The sequence below is a fragment of the Myotis myotis genome, unplaced genomic scaffold (genome assembly GCF_014108235.1).
Source record: "Myotis myotis isolate mMyoMyo1 unplaced genomic scaffold, mMyoMyo1.p scaffold_m19_p_16, whole genome shotgun sequence".
Classification (NCBI taxonomy): domain Eukaryota; kingdom Metazoa; phylum Chordata; class Mammalia; order Chiroptera; family Vespertilionidae; genus Myotis; species Myotis myotis.
In genome coordinates, this window is record NW_023416320.1 from 10,972,116 (window position 1) to 10,993,437 (window position 21,322).

Consider the following 21,322-nt stretch of genomic DNA (forward strand, 5'->3'; position numbering starts at 1 on the left):
GTGTGTGTGTGTGTGTTTTAAAGCCTTTACATCTTTTGAGTGTTTTCACTTTTCTTTCTGGAATCTCATTTTAGTCTGAAAACACTGACAACGTTTTAGGCCGAGATCAAACATGACCTCTTTAAAAATGCGGCCACTCCAGGGAGACTTAGCATTTTCCACCGTCCTATTTCTCTAAATTTGCATAGCAATTAATTTATCCCTATCTAATCTAATAAAAGAGAAACATGGTAATTGGTGTACGACCGCTACCCTTCCCATTGGCTAATCAGGGAGATATGCAAATTAACTGTCAGCCAAGATGGCGGCCGGCAGCCAGGCAGCTTGAAACTAACATGAGGCTTGCTTGCTTCAGTGACGGAGGAAACCAACGTTCCCCGCCTGCCTTGCAGGCCTCTGAGCCTGCAGTTTGAAACATTTTAACAAATATAGAAGCTAAAAAAAAAACCCCCAGAAAACAGCTTTCAGCGAGCTGGGATCTCAGAGCTGGAGTCAGAGCTGGAGTTATACATTGTTTCGATTACCTACTTTCAGCAGTGGAGGCCTAAGAGCTGGAGCCTCAGTGCTAAAGCTGGCCCAGAATTAAAAAGAAAAAAGAAAAAAAGGAGCGGTTGGGAGCTTCTGTCACCCGCCAGCCTGAAAACATCCCTCAGCCCCTCACCCAGCCTGGCCAGGCACCCCAGTGGGGACCCCCACCCTGAAGGGTGTGTGACCAGCTGCAAACAGCCCTCATCCCCTCACCCAGGCTGGCCAGGCACCCCAGTGGGGACCCCCCACCCTGATCCAGGACACCCTTCAGGGCAAACCAGCCAGCCCCACCCATGCACCAGGCCTCTATCCTATATAGTAAAAGGGTAATATGCCTCCCAGCACCGGGATCAGCATGACAGGGGGCAGCGTCCAAACCCCCTGATCGCCCTGCGGCTCTGTGTGTGACAGGGGGTGGGGCCACAACTTCCCTATCCGCCCTGCTCTGTTTGTGACAGGGGAAGGCGCCCCAACCTCCTGATCAGCCCTGCTCTGTGCCTGATACGAGGGAGCTCCCCAACCTCTGATCGCCCTGCGGCTCTGTGTGTGACAGGGTGCGGTGCCCCAACCCCCTGATCGGCCCTGCTCTGTGTGTGACAGGGTGCGGCGCCCCCACCACCCCCCTCATCCCCCATGGGCCCTGCTCTGTGTGTGACAATCTAGAGCCATAACCTCCCCATAGGTCCTGCCCTGAATGTGAGAGTAGCGGCGCCCCAACCCCCTGATCGGCCCTGCTCTGTGGGTGATAGAGGGTGGCGCCACAACCCCCACCCCTCCCACGGGCCCTGCTCTGTTTGTGATGGGGTAGAGCCATAACCTCCCCATCGGCCTTGCCCTGAGTGTGAGAGTGGTGGCGTTCCAACCCCCTGATCGGCCCTGCTCTGTGGGTGATAGAGGGCGGCGCTTCAACCCCCTGATCCGCCCTGCTGTGTGTGTGACAGGGGGCGATGCCCCAACTCCCCTATCGGCCCTACTCTCTGAGTGACAGGGGGGAGCTCCTCAACCCCCTGATGGGCCCTGCTCTGTGCGTCACATGGGTCAGCGCCCCAACACCCGGATTGGCCCTGCTCTGTGCATGACGGGGGGGTAGAACCGCAACCTCCCCATCGACCCTGCCTTGAGTGTGACAGGGGGCGGTGCCCCAACCCCCCAATCAGCCCTACCCTGAGCGTGACTGAGGGTGGCATCGCAACCTCCCGATCCGCCCTGCTCTGTGCATGACAGGGGGCGGCGCCCCAGCTCCCCAATCCGCCCTGCTCTGAGCCCAACCAGGGGCTGCACCTAGGGATTGGGCCTGCCCTCTGCCACCCGGGAGCAGGCCTAAGCCAGCAGTTTGTTATCTCCCGAGGGGTCCCAGACTTCGAGAGGGCACAGGCCAGGCTGAGGGGCCCCCCCTTCCTCCCGAGTGCACAAATTTTTGTGCACCGGGCCTCTAGTGATATTATAAATATCCAAATGTGCCCTAACTGGCTTGGCTCAGTGGATCGAGCGTCAGCCTGCGGACTCAAGGGTCCTAGGTTCGATTCCGGTCAAGTGCATGTACCTTGGTTGTGGGCACATCCCCAATAGGGAGTGTGCAGGAGCCAGCTGATGGATGTTTCTCTCTCATTGATGTTTCTAACTCTCTATCCCTCTCCCTTCCTCTTTGTAAAAAAATCAATAAAATATATATTAAAAAATAAATATCCAAATGGCCCTTGACAGAACACCTCCCCTCCCCTCCATACTTCACAGAAACAAAATGAACTCAGTGTCTTTCCTGAAGAGTTCCAGCACCTTATCTCCAGCCTCAGTTTGCTTCCACAGCCTTCCTACTCAGCACAGGGGCTCCTGAGGTCCAAGGATAGCTCCACAGAGTTTATTCCAAGAAATGGGGAGTGGCAAGAAACAGGCTAAATTTTAACAGGTGAAAGAAAAACAATTGAATATCACCGAGAAACTTGAGCTTTGGCTAACATGTAAAAAAGAATAATTTTTATGTGATTGAGGAATAGATTTTTTAAAAGAAATTCAAAAAGGCAAATTCTAAAAATTTTATTCAGTAAGAACATGATTTAATTAAATTATTTTTCTTCCAAATTCTATGTTCTAATGAGTTTACTTAAAAGCAAAAAAATAGACAAACAAAAATCTTCTGTTCTTGAAAGTCACACAGTATCAGTTCTGAGAAGAAAGCTGGTAGAAGAGAAAAGCAGTTCTAGCGACTACTGTAAGGGAAATTGCATGGCAGAAGCTTATATAGTAAAATATTGAATTATATGAAGTTGGAAATAATCTCAGTTCTTAGTCCTTTGACATTGCAAAGCAGGATGCATTGAGGGGTTGAGGATGATTAATTTGAGGACAAACAGATTAGTTCATTGCCTGTAAAGGCAGGGATTCCACAGGTTTAAGTTGAAGTGCTCACTTTCTATACCTTAATATAGAAAAATCATTTCACAAAACAGAATGCACAGCAGCTGTTTGCTAATGTTAGCATTTACTCAGAAAAGACAGTACTAGAGGCATTCTTGGATCTGTTCCTTGTCATTGCATTTACTTGACCTATGTTTTCCCCAAGGTCCTGTTTTCAACTTTATTGAACATATTTCCAAATATGTCCTCGATTTCATATCCTTGAGTAAGGCTCCTTCATGATTTATAGCACTTAAAACAATTATGAAAAGCAAGGTAAGAACTTTGAAGAGTCCATTGTATTATTTTATAATATTTTATATAATTTTGTTATTGCTTTCCCCTTTTGAAAATATTTTGTTCTATATGGATGTATTACTTATAATTGATTAAAATGATTATATTGATTTCCAAAAATTTCAGATTTATGACTAAGAAAATTAACCTGCAATATTACCCTTGTTTCTGAGAAAAAATGAGATTTCATTTAAGTTATTCAACTCACAATTTTATTTTCTAATATTACGTCTTCACTACGAAGAATTCTTGTTTAGAGGAATCAGAACAGCATCACACATTGCTTTCTCAGACTCAAGTTGGCATTGGGGAAACATTTGGTAAACTTGAGAAATGAGTGTTATTTTTCACTCTTAATATTTAAAAACTAACCATGTTGGGGGGAATTTATTATTATGCACTTGATACTCCAGGCCTTTTTTTCCATTTCAAAATCTGTGTTTTCTAAACAATAGAGAAGAAATATCCCTGGCTACAAAGAAAAAACTTAAACTAAAATTGGATATTTCATCAGATTCCAGAGAGTGGTTTTAATTTTCCATAGATGGTTTTAGTGTGTTCACATACTAGGAATTTGAATTGCTTTATATATTTACACTCAAACTGCATAAAAACTTGCCTACATTTGTCAAAACAGGATTTTAAAAATGGAAACTCCCTATTATAGTCCAGGTTATCTTTAGCGTTTCTTACACAGGACAAATCATACTATTCAGGAATCTGTTCATTTATAGAGGTGTCTTTTTAGTTTCCTTTATCCAGAACCAAAACTTTTTAAAGTAGCAAGGATATTTGATGCAGGCAATGTAAATAGTCTTTTGAGACAGAAATCCAACTCTGATTGAGTAGCCTGCCTAGTGGACTTTTAGCCTAGGCAGAGGACAAGGAAAAAAAGAACAGAAGTAAGAGGGGCAAACTAGTCATGGGAGGAGGGGAGTGGGAAAGCTAACAGTGGAAGATTGCTAGCTACACTCCTTCTGGAATAGAGACCCTCTGAAACAGGGCAAGGACTTTTATAAGAACCTCCTCTCCTTTTCTGTGACTTGTTGGAGCACATAATTTCACTCAGGTATTTGGTGGGGGGGGGGGGGTGGTCATGAAGAATTGCTAGGTCACTTTAGCTATCATTGGGGCCTCTGGTTCCAAGCTTGCTCTCCTATATTTAGAGAGTTTTCCCTCTTTTACTATAAATAAGCTTATGTTATTCCCTACACTCTCCTTTCACATCGAGAATAGACAATTCCAGCTGTTTTTCCTAACTGAAAATTTTCCTACTTATTCTTCTAATCTATTAATCTATGACACTGCCTCTTTCCCATTGTTTTGACTACACTGTCTTTATGTTTCTGTGTAGGGCTGTTTTAGCTGTGCCTTTAAATGGCTCTTTCTTCTTTGCACTTGGCTGGCTCTGGGTCAGCTTACATATCAGTCTTATAGATAGCTCTTCCAGACCACCCAATATTAATGAATCAGCCAGTCATTTTCTTTCCTATTACAATATTATAATTCTTTGAATTATACTGATGTTTACTTAATGTGCTTCCTTTTTTGTTTATTTCTCTATTACTTACTTTATCTTTAGTGCCTATAATAGTGCTTGGTGTATAGTTGGTGTCTAATAAATATTTGTTAGGTGAAGGGATGTATGAATCACTGCTCTAGAGCCAGGTGTAATATTGTATCTGGTCCGAGAAATATTGTGCATAATTTTCAGAAACCTTACTTGTTTGCACTCTAAGTTTTATTGTGATGAAAATAAAGACCTAATAATAATAACAATGAAAAGGAATTTTCAGATTGAAGTCTGGCAACCTGGGTTTGAATTTCAGCACTTTCAGGTATAATATAAATTAAGCATAGTCACTATACTTCTGTGACACTGTCTGTGAAGTAACTTCTTATAGTATTGTTCTGAAGTTACATGAAATAGTATATTTACTATACTATTATAGTATATTCATGCAGCACTGCACAGATTATTTTTTATGTTTTTCCTTTATCCTCAAAGAAATTAAATACATTTACCTGTTTTTTAATGATGAAATAATTTTAAATGATGAGTTTTAGTGTACATTATAATTTACTACATGTACTATGCAAAGATGTAACAAAATGGAATACATAGAGAATCTCTCGTATTGCCGCTGAATGTTTTATGGGTTGCAATTGCTTGACTTAATTTCTTCAACTTTTTCTTCATTAGTTCTTTCATTGCTGAATCTCTTTCTTTTCGTTCTGTCACAGTCAGTCAATTTCCTTTTGGTTGGTGCTTCATGAATTTAAAATCCAGATGTGTGTTGTTGTTGTTTTGCTTTCTGAAATATTTATTATAGAAAATACCATAAACTAGGTAGAAACATGGATACATTTATTCATCACTAGGGTTTGAGGATTATGGAAAAATAAAACACATTCAAGCTTTCCTACATACTGTTTTCTTTGTATAAACATTATGTATAATCACTAGAGGCCTGATGCATGAAAGTCGTGTGAGAGTAGGCCTTCCTTCCCCTGGCTTCCCTCCAGCACCTGGGACCTGGGCTTCCCTTGAAGTCTCAGCTTCGTCCAGAAGGTCATCCTGAAGAACTTCTGGTCTAATTATCATATCATGCTGTTATTATTATAGATATTCATCAATTCCTAAACATAATGTGCATGTTTCTGCTTGTAAATGTTCACTAATATAGTTATTAAACTGCTCAGAATGATCTCCTTCTTCCTTCTCACCTGTTCAAACCTGTTTCTCATTAAATATTCTATTAAAATCTACCTTTTCTCTAGTGATTTTTCCAACCTGCTATATTTGAAGTGATTGCTTATTTTTTAAATCTCATAACAGCTGTTGTTTGTAATTAACCATATTTTACTTTTTCTAATATCTTATTTTGCTAATTAGTCATTGATAATTAATCATTTTACTTTTCTACTGTCTGATTTTGTATTTTTATAACTGTGGTCACATTTTCAAGTTAATAAATAACTATGTATTCCTATCTATATTTCAGGCTCTTTGAAGTCTCTTTCCATAGTGTCTGCTGCAGCATTTTTATTCATTTTATGTGCTTAATAAAATGTTTTTGCATTTTTTTTACTCCTCATTAAACAGCCATTTATTTTAATCCCAAAGGAAATAGTTGTGTATTTAATGAGTGGCAATATTGTGAAGTGGTTAAGTGACAGACGTATTATAGCCACATTGCTTAGATTTGAATCCCAGCTTTACCACTTAATAGTTGTAGGACTCTTGGGAAAGCCATTCAGCTGCTCTGTGCCTCAGTTTTGTCATCTGTAGTGAAGAAAATAATACCATTTTTAGAATTTTTTTGTAGATTAACCAAGAAAATAGATGTAAAATGCTCAACACATTGTTTGGCACATAGTTGCCACTCAGTATATACTAGTTATACTCATGAATATTAACATGATTATTTTATAAAATAGTGAAAAGAGGCTTTAAAGTCAGATTGTTTTTGCTGATTGTGTGACCTTGGGAAACTTTTTTTTTTTTTTACCTCTAAAACACAATTTCGGCATTGGTAAAATGGAGATTTTCTTTGGTGGGGGGTGGGAGGGATTAAATGTTATTTCCTATATAAACGTGTGTGTGTGTTTGTATAACATACTGTATGCAATGGGCATATATATCAGCTCTCTCTAGCAACTTTCACTTTTTTTTTATTCTGAATTGCTATTGTAATTTGGGAGCCAGAAATGCAACAGGACTTCCCTTTCTCCCTCCCTTCTTTCCTTCCCTCCCTTGTTTCCTTCCCTTCCTCCCTCCCTCCTTTCATCCATCCATCCATCCATCCATCCATCCATCCATCCATCCATCCATGTGTCTGACAGGAACTAAAAGCAATTCAAGGAAGGGTGACTTTAGCACTTGGTTTAGTGCCTTTAGAACCTGAATTGTGGGAAAATGTAACATGTTTTCCCAAGAGTCCATTACATTCATAAGATGAGGTCATACACAGAAACGAGTCAAAGTGTTAGTCTGGAAAACATTTTGACATATGCATATGGGTTTCGTAACACTGGACTGTTTTATTATCACTTGTATTGGTGTCCCACATAAGAACACTGTTGATAACGAAGTCTTGATTTGTGCATGATGGTAGTTTTTCATTGAGTATAAATTAGTAATGTCATCTGACAGTAATGTAAAGGCAGTTGCTCATTGAGTTACTTAGCCCTTTTCATGTAAATTATTGTAACTAGAGGACAAAAATGTAGATGCAAGCTAAATGTTAATTCTAGAGGATTGTACATTCATTTTTTTCCTACAACGAACAATAAAACACTTCCAAAATTGTTAATATTTTTCTTTTTCTCTTAGACCAGATAATGTTATAGTTGGGTATTCACCCTGTGAGTTGGAGTGTCTCACCTTAGGTCACATCTGAAGACTAGCAGGCAGCAGTGGTCTATCCAGCCAGTTATGAGAGGTTATTAGCACCACCTTGTGGTGCCTGCTATTTCCTGCCATTTACTTTTTGTGCCCTGTCATTATTACAGATCTTGATAATCAGGCATGGAAAACTAAAAAAGACCTCAATTTGGCCATTATCATTTCAAAGCATATATGTGTCTTTCTATTAAACCCTTAATATTTCCACAAGATCTGAAATTTCATATCTTGCCTATTGTGGTAATAGGTTTAAGTACTTCAAATTCTTAGGCATATATACCATGATAGCTTTACCAGAGGGAAAGTGGGCGGGGGGATAGAGGAGGATAGAGGGGGCGATAAATGGAGAAGGAAGGAGACTGGACTTGGTTTGGTAAACATATAATAAAATATACAGGTGAAATATTGTAGAATTATAAATAAATAAAATTATAGGAATAATATTTGAGACTGTATTACTTTGTTTTTCTCTGAATTATATAAGATTATTGTAAAATAAGTATTTTCCTATCTTAAAATTACTTTAGAAACACATATTTAAGTATATTTGTTCAATTTTGTTTTCATTTCTATTGTAACATATAGTATATAAACGGATTTAAAAATACATGTTCTTGCCCTGGCCAATGTGGTGCAGGTGGTTGGAACATCATCCTGTGCACTCAAGGGTCATGGGTTTGATTCCCAATCAGGGCACATAGCCAGGTTGCAGGTTTTATCCCTGGTCGGGAGTGTGTGTGAGGCAATCGATCACTGTTTCTCTCTCACATCGATGTTTCTCTCTGTCTCTCTCTCTCTCTCTCTCTCTCTCCTCTCTCAAATCAATAAAAACATGTAAAAATGTTATAATATAAAATAACATTAATGCTTAAAAGCAACATTTTCATAAAAGTCAGAATATTAATTTTCTTCTTAGGGTTTATTTTATATTTTGAATAATTGGTTCCTTAATGTTATTCTTCATTAGAATATTTTTAGTATTTTTATATTTGGCTTAAAACCAAAATATATGTTATATTCAGGATTATAGGTTCATGTAATTTCTTTAAAAATTCAGTGTTGTAGATGGACAAAATATAAACTATAGGAAGCACAATAATGTGAGTATCATAATACATTTTGTTTTTAGACAATAAAGGAATGTATACTATATATACTGAGTCCTCATGTAATTTAAAAATGTAAATTTACTTTGAAAATTTACATTAAAAATTGACTGTTGCTCAACCATGAATATCTGTAATAAAATTAAAGAAAAATGTAAGTGTAGACGCAAATAGGATATGTCTAATTCAATACATAGGTTAACCACCTAACATAGGCAGTATGCTCATTCTAATTGAAAAGTATGGCATCTAGATTATGAAACAATGTACAGCCAAGGCATGTATTATTAGTACTTCATTACAAAGGAAAACTACTGTTTTTCTTTCAGAACACTGTGTTGTAAACTTGATATTGTAACTAAGCCAATGCTGACTTCTTAATGTAACATTGTATTGTTTCCTTTTTATTGAATACTAACTTTCTTTTATCAAATAAGGACATTTTAAAAACTGTATCACCTTCATTTCATGAAACACAGGACTTATTAACATTTTAAAATAGGAAGGGCATAATTTGAGAATAAAACATATTGTTTTCAAATTATATTTTTTTAATGGATTTCTTCCTATAAATGTGGATCAGTGACAGAAGTGTATTCTCTTACCATAGTGGTGTAAAGCCAGAAATCAATCTCAAGAAAAAAACTGAAGAACACACAAAGACATGGAGGCTAAATATCATGTTACTAAACAATGGATGGGTTAACAGTGAGATAAAAAAAAAAAAAAATCAAAAGTTACCTTGAAACAAATTAAAATGAGAACACAACAACCCAAAATCTATGGGACACAGTGAAAGCACTCCTAAGAGGAAAATTCATAGCATTATAGGCCTAACTACCTTTGCCCAGCACTGTATGTATGTGTGTGTGTGTGTGTGTGTATGTGTGTATCCATATATATGTGTGTGTGCGTATATATATGGATATATATACATATATATTTAAGATTATAAATAATTCAGTTAATCATGAGTATTGAAATGAGAATATTATTGAAACTTTATTAGTGGCTCTTGTGTATGTAATCAAACAAACATGGTGGAAGAAAGATGGGGGGAGGGGAGAGAGAAAGAGAGAGAGAGAGAGAGAGAGAGAGAGAGAGATTGAGATTGAGATTGTTTGATTGTAAAGGCATTCTGCTGTACAAGCATTTCTCTCATAATGCCATGCATGCATTCCTGAAAAGTCTTGAATTTGACACATAAAATTAAAGGACAAGAGAAGCAGTTACTCAAGACAAATGGAACTTTATAACCAGAATATAAAGAAAAACTATAACAAGTTTTAGTAAAAATGCTAGCATAGCTAAATCTCTGGCAGTTGTAATCAGCATCCCTGTCAGGAAAGCCTTAAATCCTAGGGCTCATGATTTTTTTGAGATGTAGGTCTTAGATAAATTTGCTTTCAACATTGGTTTTACCAACATGAAATAAATGAACCTATGTGTAGAATTTTTCATTATTTTTTAAAAACATAAGGTGTATGTCTTAGCATCTTCTTCTGCACTCTGGTCTTCAGGTAGCTTAACATATGGAAGGTGTAGTGATTCATGAAGTCCCTGAGTCAGTGACTGGCTACTTGAATGAAAGCAAAGTTCTTCTATGGAATTATCAGCCTTTCCCTTAAGATCATCATATGTTGCCAACTCTCTTTAATTGTGAGAAAACTGATAGTTTCAAATGTGCCCAGGAAACTGCATCTGAGTCAACACACCATAACACAAACTTTTGGTTGTATATTGGCAGATATCATTGCTCTCTTTACCAAACACAATGGAAATAATTTGCTTTCAGGAAACATAAATTATAACAGACTTTAAATCTAGGCTTTTAGTAAGGTCCAAACTGTTGCCACAGCAGGTGAACTATTTTGTATTTCTAATAGCAGTGTACTAGGGTTCCTATTTTCCTTAATGCTTGCCAATATTTGTTATTTTTTCTTTATTTTTTTCCCTTCCTGAAAATAGCCACCCTAATGGGTATGAATTAGAACTTCTTTCTGGTTTTGATTCATACGTCCCTAGTGATTAATGATGTTGAGCAGCTTTTCATGTGCCTATTGGCCATTTGTATATTCATTCCTCTTCCCTCTGTTGATTACTTGACAAGACTCTTTAAAGATCTGTGGTGTTCTGTCTCTTTGCAGCTCTCTTCTCTTTGGTACTCTTTCCTGAGAATTTTAGCCATTCTGGTTTCCCTGTTCTCTAAGCTCGGTCTCCTCTACTTGGGAGTGCTGGGTTTTGCTTGGTTCCTCTCTTTGCACTATATCCCGGAAGTTCTCTCAAGGCAGGAAGCTAGAACAATTGTAGGCACACCTCATTTGTCTTTCAAATGTTGGGATCCGCAGTCCTTTGTTGCCTGATTTCCAGTGTCTGGTATATGTCGGTTTCATATATTCCTTCAATATTTGGATTACTTCACATGGGAAGGGTAAATCTGGTCCTATTACTCTATCTTGTCCTGATGCAAAACCCTTTCATCTTTTTATTTTATTTTTTTTAATCAAATTTATTGGGGTGACATTGCTTAATAGGATCATATCGGTTTCAGTTATACATTTGTATGATACATGATCTTTATATTGCATTGTGTGCCCACCACTCAAAGTCAAATCATCTATTTGGCCCCCTTTACCCTTTCATCTTTAAAATGGAGAAAATGAGGGTTAGATATTCCAAATTCAGATGAACTCTGCTGAGATCCCTGTGAAGAATTCATGTTATCTTCCCGTGTACCGTCACCACCCTGGATGGTGAGCATTTGTGCTTTGGCACTTTATTGTCTGGACCTGGCTGACTCTGGTTGTTGGGAGGGTTGATGTATAATCAATCGGTTTACTTTGTCAAGGGTTGTAAACATTGATTATTATTCATCTGGGAGTGAAGAACTTTCTAAATTAATTTGAAGCTCTTATGTGATTACTGGCAAGGACTGAAAAATTCTCAGTAATGAAAATCACATGTTTTAAAAGAAATGGACCGAGCAATACTTACTTCATTTTAGTGATGTTGCGTTTTCTTTTTATTTGTAATGGAAATATCTCTTCTTTCCAGGAATATTAAAAGACTTTGTGAGACACACCTTCTTTTTTTAGTTTTCAATGTTAGGAAAGATTAAAAAATTATTCACATTTGTTCAAAAACACAATATTCATATAAAAACATATATTTGTTCTTAGTAAATACACACTGACATATTTAGAGGTAAAGGATGTATCAAATGTATTCTCAAGTGGATCAGTGAAAGATTCCATACATGCACGCACATGCAGACGTTCAATGCAGGCGCTGCCCCCAGGCCACCCAAGGCGGGTACCAGCGGTGGGGGGGCCCCTGAGCCCCCTGCCGATTACCCCACAGATCGGCCCTGATTGCTGACCAAGCCAGCCTAGGGACCCTACCTGTGCACAGATTTTGTGCACTGGGCCTCTAGTTTAGTTATAAAATGTTATTTCTCATTCTCAAAGGTTGTGCCTTTGTGGTTTATGTCCTGAATGCCTGATTGATTGTAAAGGGATTGGCACCAAATAGCGCCCCAACTCCTCAGTTCATGCTCCACTCATTTTGTTCTTTCTGGAATGCACATTGAGATTTCATTTTCTCCATCCACCTTGACAGTTGTAGAATAAAAATATTCACTTCTCAGAATGAGCACTTATGACCTAGTTATATGCTCTACACATCTTAAGCTCAAGCCTTTTAAACTACGTGTATATTCCTAAATATTCCCTACATATTCTGTCTTATACATGCTTTTGCACAGCTATGTCTGTTTCTTGTCTGCAGTACGTCTTGCTTCTTGTCTAGTTAAAAAATCTCCTTCTGTAGAATTCCACTCAGAAATCACTTTATTATGTAGCTTTCCCTCTTATTTTGAGACATATATTTCTATGTTTTCTATAGTTCTGTTGGTTTTTCCCATTTGTGTGATGATTATTCTTTCTCTTTTCCACCCCATCTCCGCAGGGCTCCTGAACATCTGGAGAATGCTGTTAGGTCTATAAATGATAGCAATAGAATTGAAGAAAGGGAAGGAGAATGGGTTATGTTGGCCAAATTATATGCATGAAGTTAAATGAAATAGAAATAAGTATAATAGATAATTTGAAATCAATTTGGTTTCAGTCACTTGTATATCTTTTGGGCAGGAAGTATTCCAAAGTATTCCAGACTGGAATACTTTGATTGATAATCCCAGTAAAGTATATGTGATTTTAGGGGAGGGGTGTGATAATTCCCCACAGGGAACTGGAGTTGCTTTTACTGGAAGGAACAAACAAGAGTGTCTTCAATTGCTCAGAAAGCAGAGCCTAATAGAAAGGCTTATGTGCTACTATTATTAGGGTCATAGTTATGGATTAAGTCCCAGTATTAAGGTTATGGGTCAGGAAAGGAGGGAGAGCTATAGAGGTATGGATCATCTAGCTGGCCACCACTTCTTCCCAGGATAGCTCTTTCTGGGAAGGGTTTTCCCCACCAGTTCCCATATTCCATTGGTCGAGGTTCCACTCCTCAGGGCACTAACTTTGCTGCAGTACCATCTTGTGCATGTTTTTATGGGCACTGTGTGAGGTGCTGCACTGTTCCATATCATGTAGTCAGCTGTGGGGGCCCGGGGCACGAACAAGAGGCATGTTGGATGGGCATAAGTCTAGGCTTTGTCAGTTTGCCCTGTATGGAGTTGGTAGGAACCCAAGTAGAGCTGGTAACCACTGCAATTGCTGGAATAAGAGACAATTTGGGTTCAAATGGAGGTATATGAGACAGGGGAAAGGAGTAGCTATCTAACAAAATGACACAGGAATAGGCTCATGATAAGATATTAAATAAAATGTGTATTTAGAATGTGATGCCAATTACGTCTTTAGAAAATACACTTGTTCCTGGAGACCAGCTTCATTTGACTACAGTGTAGACATAGGTGTTGAAATAACTGGGGTTTAAGTCCTTAAATATTAGATGTTTCATCTACAGGAAAATGTCAATATTAATTAAAAGTACTTTTTTCTTCCTACTTTTTTGTTGTTGACTATACAATTATCACTAATTACCCTATATTACATGATCAGATAAAGGGCATAACAAACAACATACATGAGGTAGTGTCACATTAGAATATTGGAAGTCAGGTCAGGAAATGGATCTATTATAAATAATTAAAATGTATCTTTAAAAAAAATACGTATTTTTAAAAATGATTTCAGAGAGAAAGGGAGAAGGAGAGAGAGATAGAAACATCAATGATGAGAGAGAAACATTGATAAGCTGCCTCCTATATGCCCCCTACTGGGGATCAAGCCCACAACCAGGGTATGTGCCCTGACTGGGAATCCAACAGTGACCTCCTGGTTCATAGGTTGATACTCAACCCCTGAGCCATGCCAGCTGGGCAAAAGTGTATCTTATATTGAGTAGTATTTGAAGTATTCTTTGATTTAGAGCACATTTTCAAATAATTGCTTCTGTATGAATTGAAGCTGTACTTTATAATAAGTGCTTGAAAGATAAAAGAGAAATGCAATAATTTATTCATCTATTCATTCACTACATTAGTGTTTTCCATGTGCCAAATACTGCTTGGCGCATGCGCGCGTGTGTGTGTATATATATATAGTGTCCCAAAATTCACACAAGATTTGAATTTTGCGTGAGCATTAACAACAACAACAACAAAAAATAAAAGCCTAATTTTACTTGGTTTATTGAATCAGATTCTTATATCTGTTGCCCTTTGATTTCAATCCCTTCAATTTGATAAGCATTACCAAGTACCAATTATGGCCCAGGAGCAGGGACAATGAAGACCACGGCTTTGCATATGTGCCAGCAAAGCCGTGGAGGCCATTTACCCGATGTGCTATTCCATACATAACCCTATACTGTATACTTTATGAATCAATAAAAAATTTACAATTTTTAATTATAAACCTGTGTTTTCTATCAAAATTACTTCTTGCATGAATTTTGGGACACCCTACACACACACACACACACACACACACACACACACACACACGCTAGAGATGGTTCCATCTGAGGAGGTAGATATTAAGTAAATAAAAAAAATATGCAATCATGATGTTAAATAGTAAGAGACAAAAATACTGTGATAAAAAATAGAGTAGAAAAAAACTGGTTTGATAGGGTAGTCAGACAGATAGGTGACTGAAGGGACAGCAAAGAATTTGAGGTGTTCAAGGTTAGCTGTAGTATAATCACCGGGGAGAGTGCTGGAGGAGAGATGGCAAAGAGAGATGAGAGTCAGATGGGCATGGCTTTATGGGCTATAAGAAGTTTTGATTTAATGTGAAGGAGGTTGGGTAGGCAATATTTAAGCAGAGGAATAACATAATCCAGTTTATCACCTAAACACATTACATCTTTATATATTTACATGTGTTGTTTCTTAGGTTTTTATTATAAAAGTAATTATATTTTATTTAGTATAATTTGGAAAGTTAAAAAAAATCTGTTAAGCATATAAAAGATTAATCCATCACCCAAAACATACCATTTAAATTTTTAAACATATATTCTTCCAGTTTTTCCCCCTGGTATTTATTTTATTTTATATTAAATTATATTTAGAAAATCTGTTTATATCATAAGAATTTTCCCATTATCAGAGTCTTCAAAACACCATTTTAAAGATTAAAATATTTTGTCATTTGTACACATCAAAGTTTTCTTAACCATTCCTCATTTTTTGGAGATCTAGATTATTTCAAATATTTTATATTATTTACATCTCTCTGATGATTAAGTGACCTTGGGACATTTTCATGTCTGTTGGCCTTGGTTGGTTGAAGCATCATTCTGTCCATAAGTATGTCCTCTCTGGAGAAGTGTCTATTCAGGTCCTTTGCATACAATGGAATAAAGTCAGTCTCTTCAATAAATGGTGCTGGGAAAATTAGGGAGGCACATGTAAAACAATAAAACCAGACCACCAACTTACACCACACACAAGAATGAACTCAAAATGGATAAAAGAGTTAAATGTAAGTCATGAAACCATAAAAAACTGAGAAAACATAGGCAGTAAAATCCCAGACAATATTTTTGCCGATGTCTCTGAGGGCAAGGGAAACTCAGGAAAAGATAAACAAGGGGGACTACATCAAGCTAAAAAGCTTCTTCACAACAAAGGCAACCATCCTTTGATGGTTTGGAAAGAGAGCTCACTATATGGGAGAACATATTTGCCAATGATACATCTGATAAGGGATTAATTTCCCAAATATATAAAGAACTTACACAAGTCAACATCAGGAGGACAGACAATCCAATTAATAAATGGGCAGATTACCTGAATAGACACCTTGCTAAAGCTCCATAATTTTTTTTGAAAGTCTCACCCGATGATAATTTTTCCATTGATTTGTAGAGAGAGTGGAAGGGAGGGAGATGGGGGGAGACAGAGACAGAGAGATAGAAAGAGAGAGGGAGGGAGGGAGGGAGAGAGAGAGAGAGAGAGAGAGAGAGAGAGAGAGAGAGAGAGAGAGAGATTGGTTGCCCCTCATGCACCCCTACCAGGACTGGGGAACCTGCAACCAAGGTATGTGCCCTTGACTGGGATTTGAATCTGAGACCCCTTGGTCCATGGGACAATGCTCTAATCACTGAACAAACCAACCAAGGCATAAGCTCCATTATTTTTTAAAGGGATAAGATAGTATGGAATTAATATGCTTCATAATTGTGATTGGTTTTAATAGCTATAGCAATTATTCATTAATTTTTTGGTTTTATATACTCGTTCCATATTAATATTATATATTCCAGAAGACTCTAATCCAGTTTGTTACCAAGGAATGGTAATAACTTACTCCTTTAAGTGTATGAATTTGATTTAATATTGGAATGCTGTTCAGAAATTGGAACTCTTTGAATTTTAAAGCCTCTACTTTATCAACTAATCCTAAGATACATAAAAGTTTTGTAACCTTGGGAGTTCTGTGTAAGGTTTACTGTTGCCTGCTCTTCAATTTTACATGTATCTTATAGTGTTATATGCCTGTGTTACAGAGGGAAGATATGAAAACTGGGTCAGGTAGAATAAAGCTTTTGCATGTTTCAGAGACCTGCTATTCTTTATGGTGTTCTATATGGTATAAATAGAATAAGAATCTAGATAACCATTAAGTAGTATTTTTGAAAATGATAGGTTGGCTAAAGTAAATATGCATATTTGTTTTTTGTTTCAGCCTTGAGTTTTTTTCTCCAAAATGTAATCCAAATTAGGAGAAGAAATCATTTTAGTTTCAGGTTACTTAGTGAAAAACATATATATTGGGGATTTTATGTTTTGTTGGTTTGATACTTGCAGGAGAGCAATTTTCTAAACATTTTTGTTTATGTCTGGAAATGGTGATCCAAGGGTTCTTGTATAAAAACAGCTGCCTTAATTTCAGAAAAATTGGAAGAGATTACTTGGCTGGAGAGGATGACTGATGGATGGCAGTATCCTTACTTAGGAATGCTAGAAATCTATCCTCTGATTTATTACACGAGATCCTAGATGAAATGAGAACTAATGATGTTAACTATCAAAAAATACATGCTTGTCTGGTCTTGATCAAAAGAGCTTTGTTTTTAATTTCCAAGTTAAGATTTATTATTATTAATAAAAATTTTAGTATTCAAGGATTTTTAAATCAAAATGTGTACTCTGCCTCCCAGTTAGTCATGATTTTGAAAGGATCTTTTCCAACCTTTACTGGTCCATAGAATTTAAAAACTAGGTAATATTTACTGTGGGTGACTGAAGATTCTTAATCTATTTAATTTTCTGAATTGTTTTAATTGTAGTGAATCAAGGTTTTGCTTTTGTTTCTTCCATGAACCAAAGGTTTCATTGAAATTCAAAATTGATCATAAAAATGGTGATGTAGTTTCTGGGTTTTAGAGTGTAAGTAATATAATACTATATTTGAATTATGAAGTGGTATGTTTGTTCTACCTTGGTTTGTATACATCATGGTTTGTACTTGTAGTTCATCTTCTTCTACAGTATATCCTATGTGTATTCACCCATATACATTCAGACATATCGCTATTTTATCTTTAAGTATGTATGTATATTATATATAAGCATATCTTATGTTTAAATACATACATATATAATACCTGAAATTTCTGTGAAGTACTCTTGTGTTTGCACCCTTTTTTCACTTTAAATGTACTATTCTGCACTTATTTTTGTGTCATTACATACATCCATGCTTCATCATTTAATAGCTGGCTGAATGGTGTTCCCTTAAATAAATTATCATAATTTGACTCTGGATATTGATGTTACTCACATATTTTTGTTACTGTAAAGCTACAGATGAGCATCTTTGTGCATGTATATAATTTAGGTAGCATCTAAGGTATTATTATAGAAGTCCAAGAACTAAAATAGCTGGATCAGTGAGTATGTACATTTAAAATTTTAATAGGTAATTCCCAAGTGGCCTTTGAAAAGACTTTACCAATTTCCATTTCTTTTAGCAGAACATGAATTTGCTTCATCCTTCAGAACTTTATCAGTAATAGAATTTCACTCATTTAAACTTGTGCTAATCTGTCACTGAAAAATTATTGTTTAACCTTGAAATTTTTTTGGCTGCTAGTGAAGGCCAGTTCTATTTATTTTGTGATTTGTTTATTTATATTCTTTGCCCATTTTTTCTGTTTGGTTGTATGTATTTTTTTCTTAGTAATTTTTAGGAGGTCTTTTGTTGTGAATATTATCTTTTTTATGTATTTTCTAATATTTTCTCCTAGTTTGCCTTTTGCCTTTAATTTTGTTTATGCTATCTTTTATCATCTAGAAGTTCTATGCTTTTTATTGTCAAAGCTGTCTATAATTACCTTGATGGTTTTAGTATTTTATGTCATTATGAACATAAAGTTGGAGAATAAAACTTAGAACACATTACAAAGTATTAATTATTGACTCTTTTGGGTTGAGGTTACCATTAAATCCCATTTGTGTATTCTGTGCCAATTGAGAATAAGACACACGAGTCATCAGATAGGAGACCAATTATTAACTTGAATTTGTACTGGGGAGAAAAATGGAAAACAACAGCTGGAAAAATAAAAGAAACAAACACAATCTTGATAAAATCAAATTCTTCTGCTTTCTCTGTTCCTGAACTGGACTGGAGAAAAACATGCAACCCGGATGAGTTGACTCCTTTTGAATTCATGGCCAGGAGCACAGATGGATGCTCAGTGTTGTAAAGCAGTAGGATGTGTTACTATTTCACACATGCGGTAGTTTCCTAAAGCACTCATAACCTCCTCTGCTATCCTATTCTCAACTGAGAAGTTTTCATTGTCAGTGGCTAAAATGAGCTCTTACAATAAATACTTAGTATTGCAGTGGGCCAGAGAATGAGAAGGTCTGTAGAGGAAGTCTTAATGGCTAATTTGAATCATGGGTGTGCAGAGAAGTTAGATAGATGGAAAGAAAGAAGTACACATGTACATAAATAGATATTTATTAATATTTTAATATGGTTTGAATTGGACTTAAAAGGATCATTGGCAAGTCAGAGGGCAGAGAGGGAATCTAGGATAAGCTGAAAAATAAAATAAGTGCCCTGTTATATAATTTTACTTCCAGTTACCACCATCCTGTTCTTTGTGCTCAATGGGTATATATTTTACTTCTGGGTACTGCATGAACTCCACATTGCATTGTTATTTCTACCTTAAAAAGTTAAGAGTGTTTTTAAAGAAACTTAAAGAGGTCTATGTGTGTATAATTGCAACTGTATATATATAGAATATTTTTAAGAGGTTCTCTTTATATACCAACATATTTACTCTTTCTGGTATCCTTCACTCCTTTTCTAGAATTGAGCTTCTATCTGGTATAATTTTCTTTCAGCCTAGCACTTTACTAATCATTTCTAGTAATGCAAGTCTTTGGAGACAAATTGTTTTGTTCTTATTTTGTCTTAAATTTTTGGGGGGGTTGCCAGGACCAGTGATCACCAGCTGCCCAAGTACCAAAAAATTATGCTTCCTAAATCTCTTGATGTCAATTCCGCACGCAGAGCAATCAATCTGCTCTACCTGTGCCACTACGACAGAGGCCCTTTTTTGTCTTAATTTTTAAGAATACTTTCAATGGATATAGAAATCTAGGTTGTCTTTTCTTTTTTCAGCACTTTAAAAACATCATTCCATTACTTTCTAGCCACCATTGTTTCTCATGACACATTATCCTTCCCATGGTAACCTTATATGTATTGTCTTTTTTTTCTTGGAGTGATTTCAAATATTTTCCTTTTGATTTTTTGCAGTTTGATCATTATGTGTGTAGATCTGGTTTTTCTTTTATTTATTTTTGGGGTTTGCTAAGCTTTTTTGATCTGTCAGTTGATACCATTCTTCAGTTTTGGAAAGAATTTTTGAAATAATTCTTCACCTCTGATATTGTATTTTTAAAATTCTAATATTTCCATTTGGCTCTTTTTACTATTTTTTAGTCTGTCTGCTGCAATTACCCTTCAGCTCGTGCATGTTTTCACTGTGTTCTTAAAGGACCATAGTTGTTTTAAGGTCCCTGTTTGGTAATTCTGGTATCTGCACACCCCCTATCTTTGGGACTAGTGCTAGTGACTGTTCTTGCTTTTGATAATAAGTCATTTCTTCTTGTTGTACAGTGTGTTTCATAATTTTTGAAAATTGAATGGCAACCATTATGTGTAAAAGGAATAATAGAGCCTACTTACTAGTAAATAAGGTTTATGCCCTCCAAAAAGACAAGCCTCTTTCTGTCATGTTAATGGTGTGGTTGCATTGGTTCTGGGCTTTGTTTTCTATCCTGTAGTTGAACTGTGTCCAGTTATTGCTTTACTTATGTTTACTGCAGGCTTTATTTTGTTTGAGAGCAGGATCAGAATATTTCTTTGGTATGGTTTGTGATTTTCTCTCAGGTCTCCTGACCTACCCCTCCGACTTCAGCAAGCCATGTTCACCTGCTCGTACATGGGACTCTTTTAGTGCCTCTTCTCTTCTCCTAGTCATAGATTGCCCTGCTTGATGCCCACCGATAAGTTCAGAGTGCCTGCGGGATTTCTCTTAGTTCTTTGCCCTCAGACTTTATTAAAGCTCCACAAACCTGCATCTTGGTGGGATCTTTCTCATCTTCCGTCCCATCCCATCCCACCCATCAGTCTTAAGAGGGTTTGCTGGAGGCTTGTTGAAAAGTGATGGCAGGTGGGTGGACTCCCCTCTGTCTAGGATTGTCAGAGATTCGAAACTGTGATGCCAACCCCAAACATTTAAATATTTGTTAAAAGTTCAGTTGTTTTCTTCTTGTCAGCTTTCTTCTTCTGTGTGCCAAGAATGAAAGCTGATATTTATTCCTTTTCTCTTATACGGGGCCTTTCACTTTTACAGTTTTTTGTGTGTTTTTTTCATTAGGTTTCTTTGGAACTGCTGTCTGATGAATGTTGAAAAGCTTTGATAGGTTGTGTGGGTGATTCTTATTGTTATGATACAGTAGAGTTCTCTTATGATTCTCTGTGTCCTAAGGGAAGGGAAATTGTTAGTAAGCAACATGAGCTACCATACATACCTAAAA

At 36.9% G+C, this 21,322-nt stretch overlaps 1 protein-coding gene and 1 non-coding gene across 20 annotated transcripts in view; one reads left to right on the forward strand and one right to left on the reverse strand.

The window, feature by feature from the left end:
* VPS13B (vacuolar protein sorting 13 homolog B) overlaps nt 1-21,322 on the forward strand; it is a 613,015-nt gene that overhangs the window by 194,671 nt on the left and 397,022 nt on the right. For 2 of the 19 annotated variants that reach the window (XR_004972426.1, XM_036337874.1), the window contains exon 20: nt 3,089-3,198. The exons of the other annotated variants lie outside the window; for them this stretch is intronic. Coding sequence is in view for 1 of the 2 variants with exons in the window: in XM_036337874.1 (XP_036193767.1) it covers nt 3,089-3,165 (77 nt within the window). In the remaining variant the exon portion in view is untranslated. The remainder of the gene's footprint in view (nt 1-3,088; nt 3,199-21,322) is intronic. 19 annotated transcript variants of the gene reach the window in all.
* Nucleotides 19,702-19,834, reverse strand: LOC118671036. Its single transcript, XR_004972569.1, has one exon. It is a non-coding gene; the product is annotated as a U11 spliceosomal RNA (small nuclear RNA).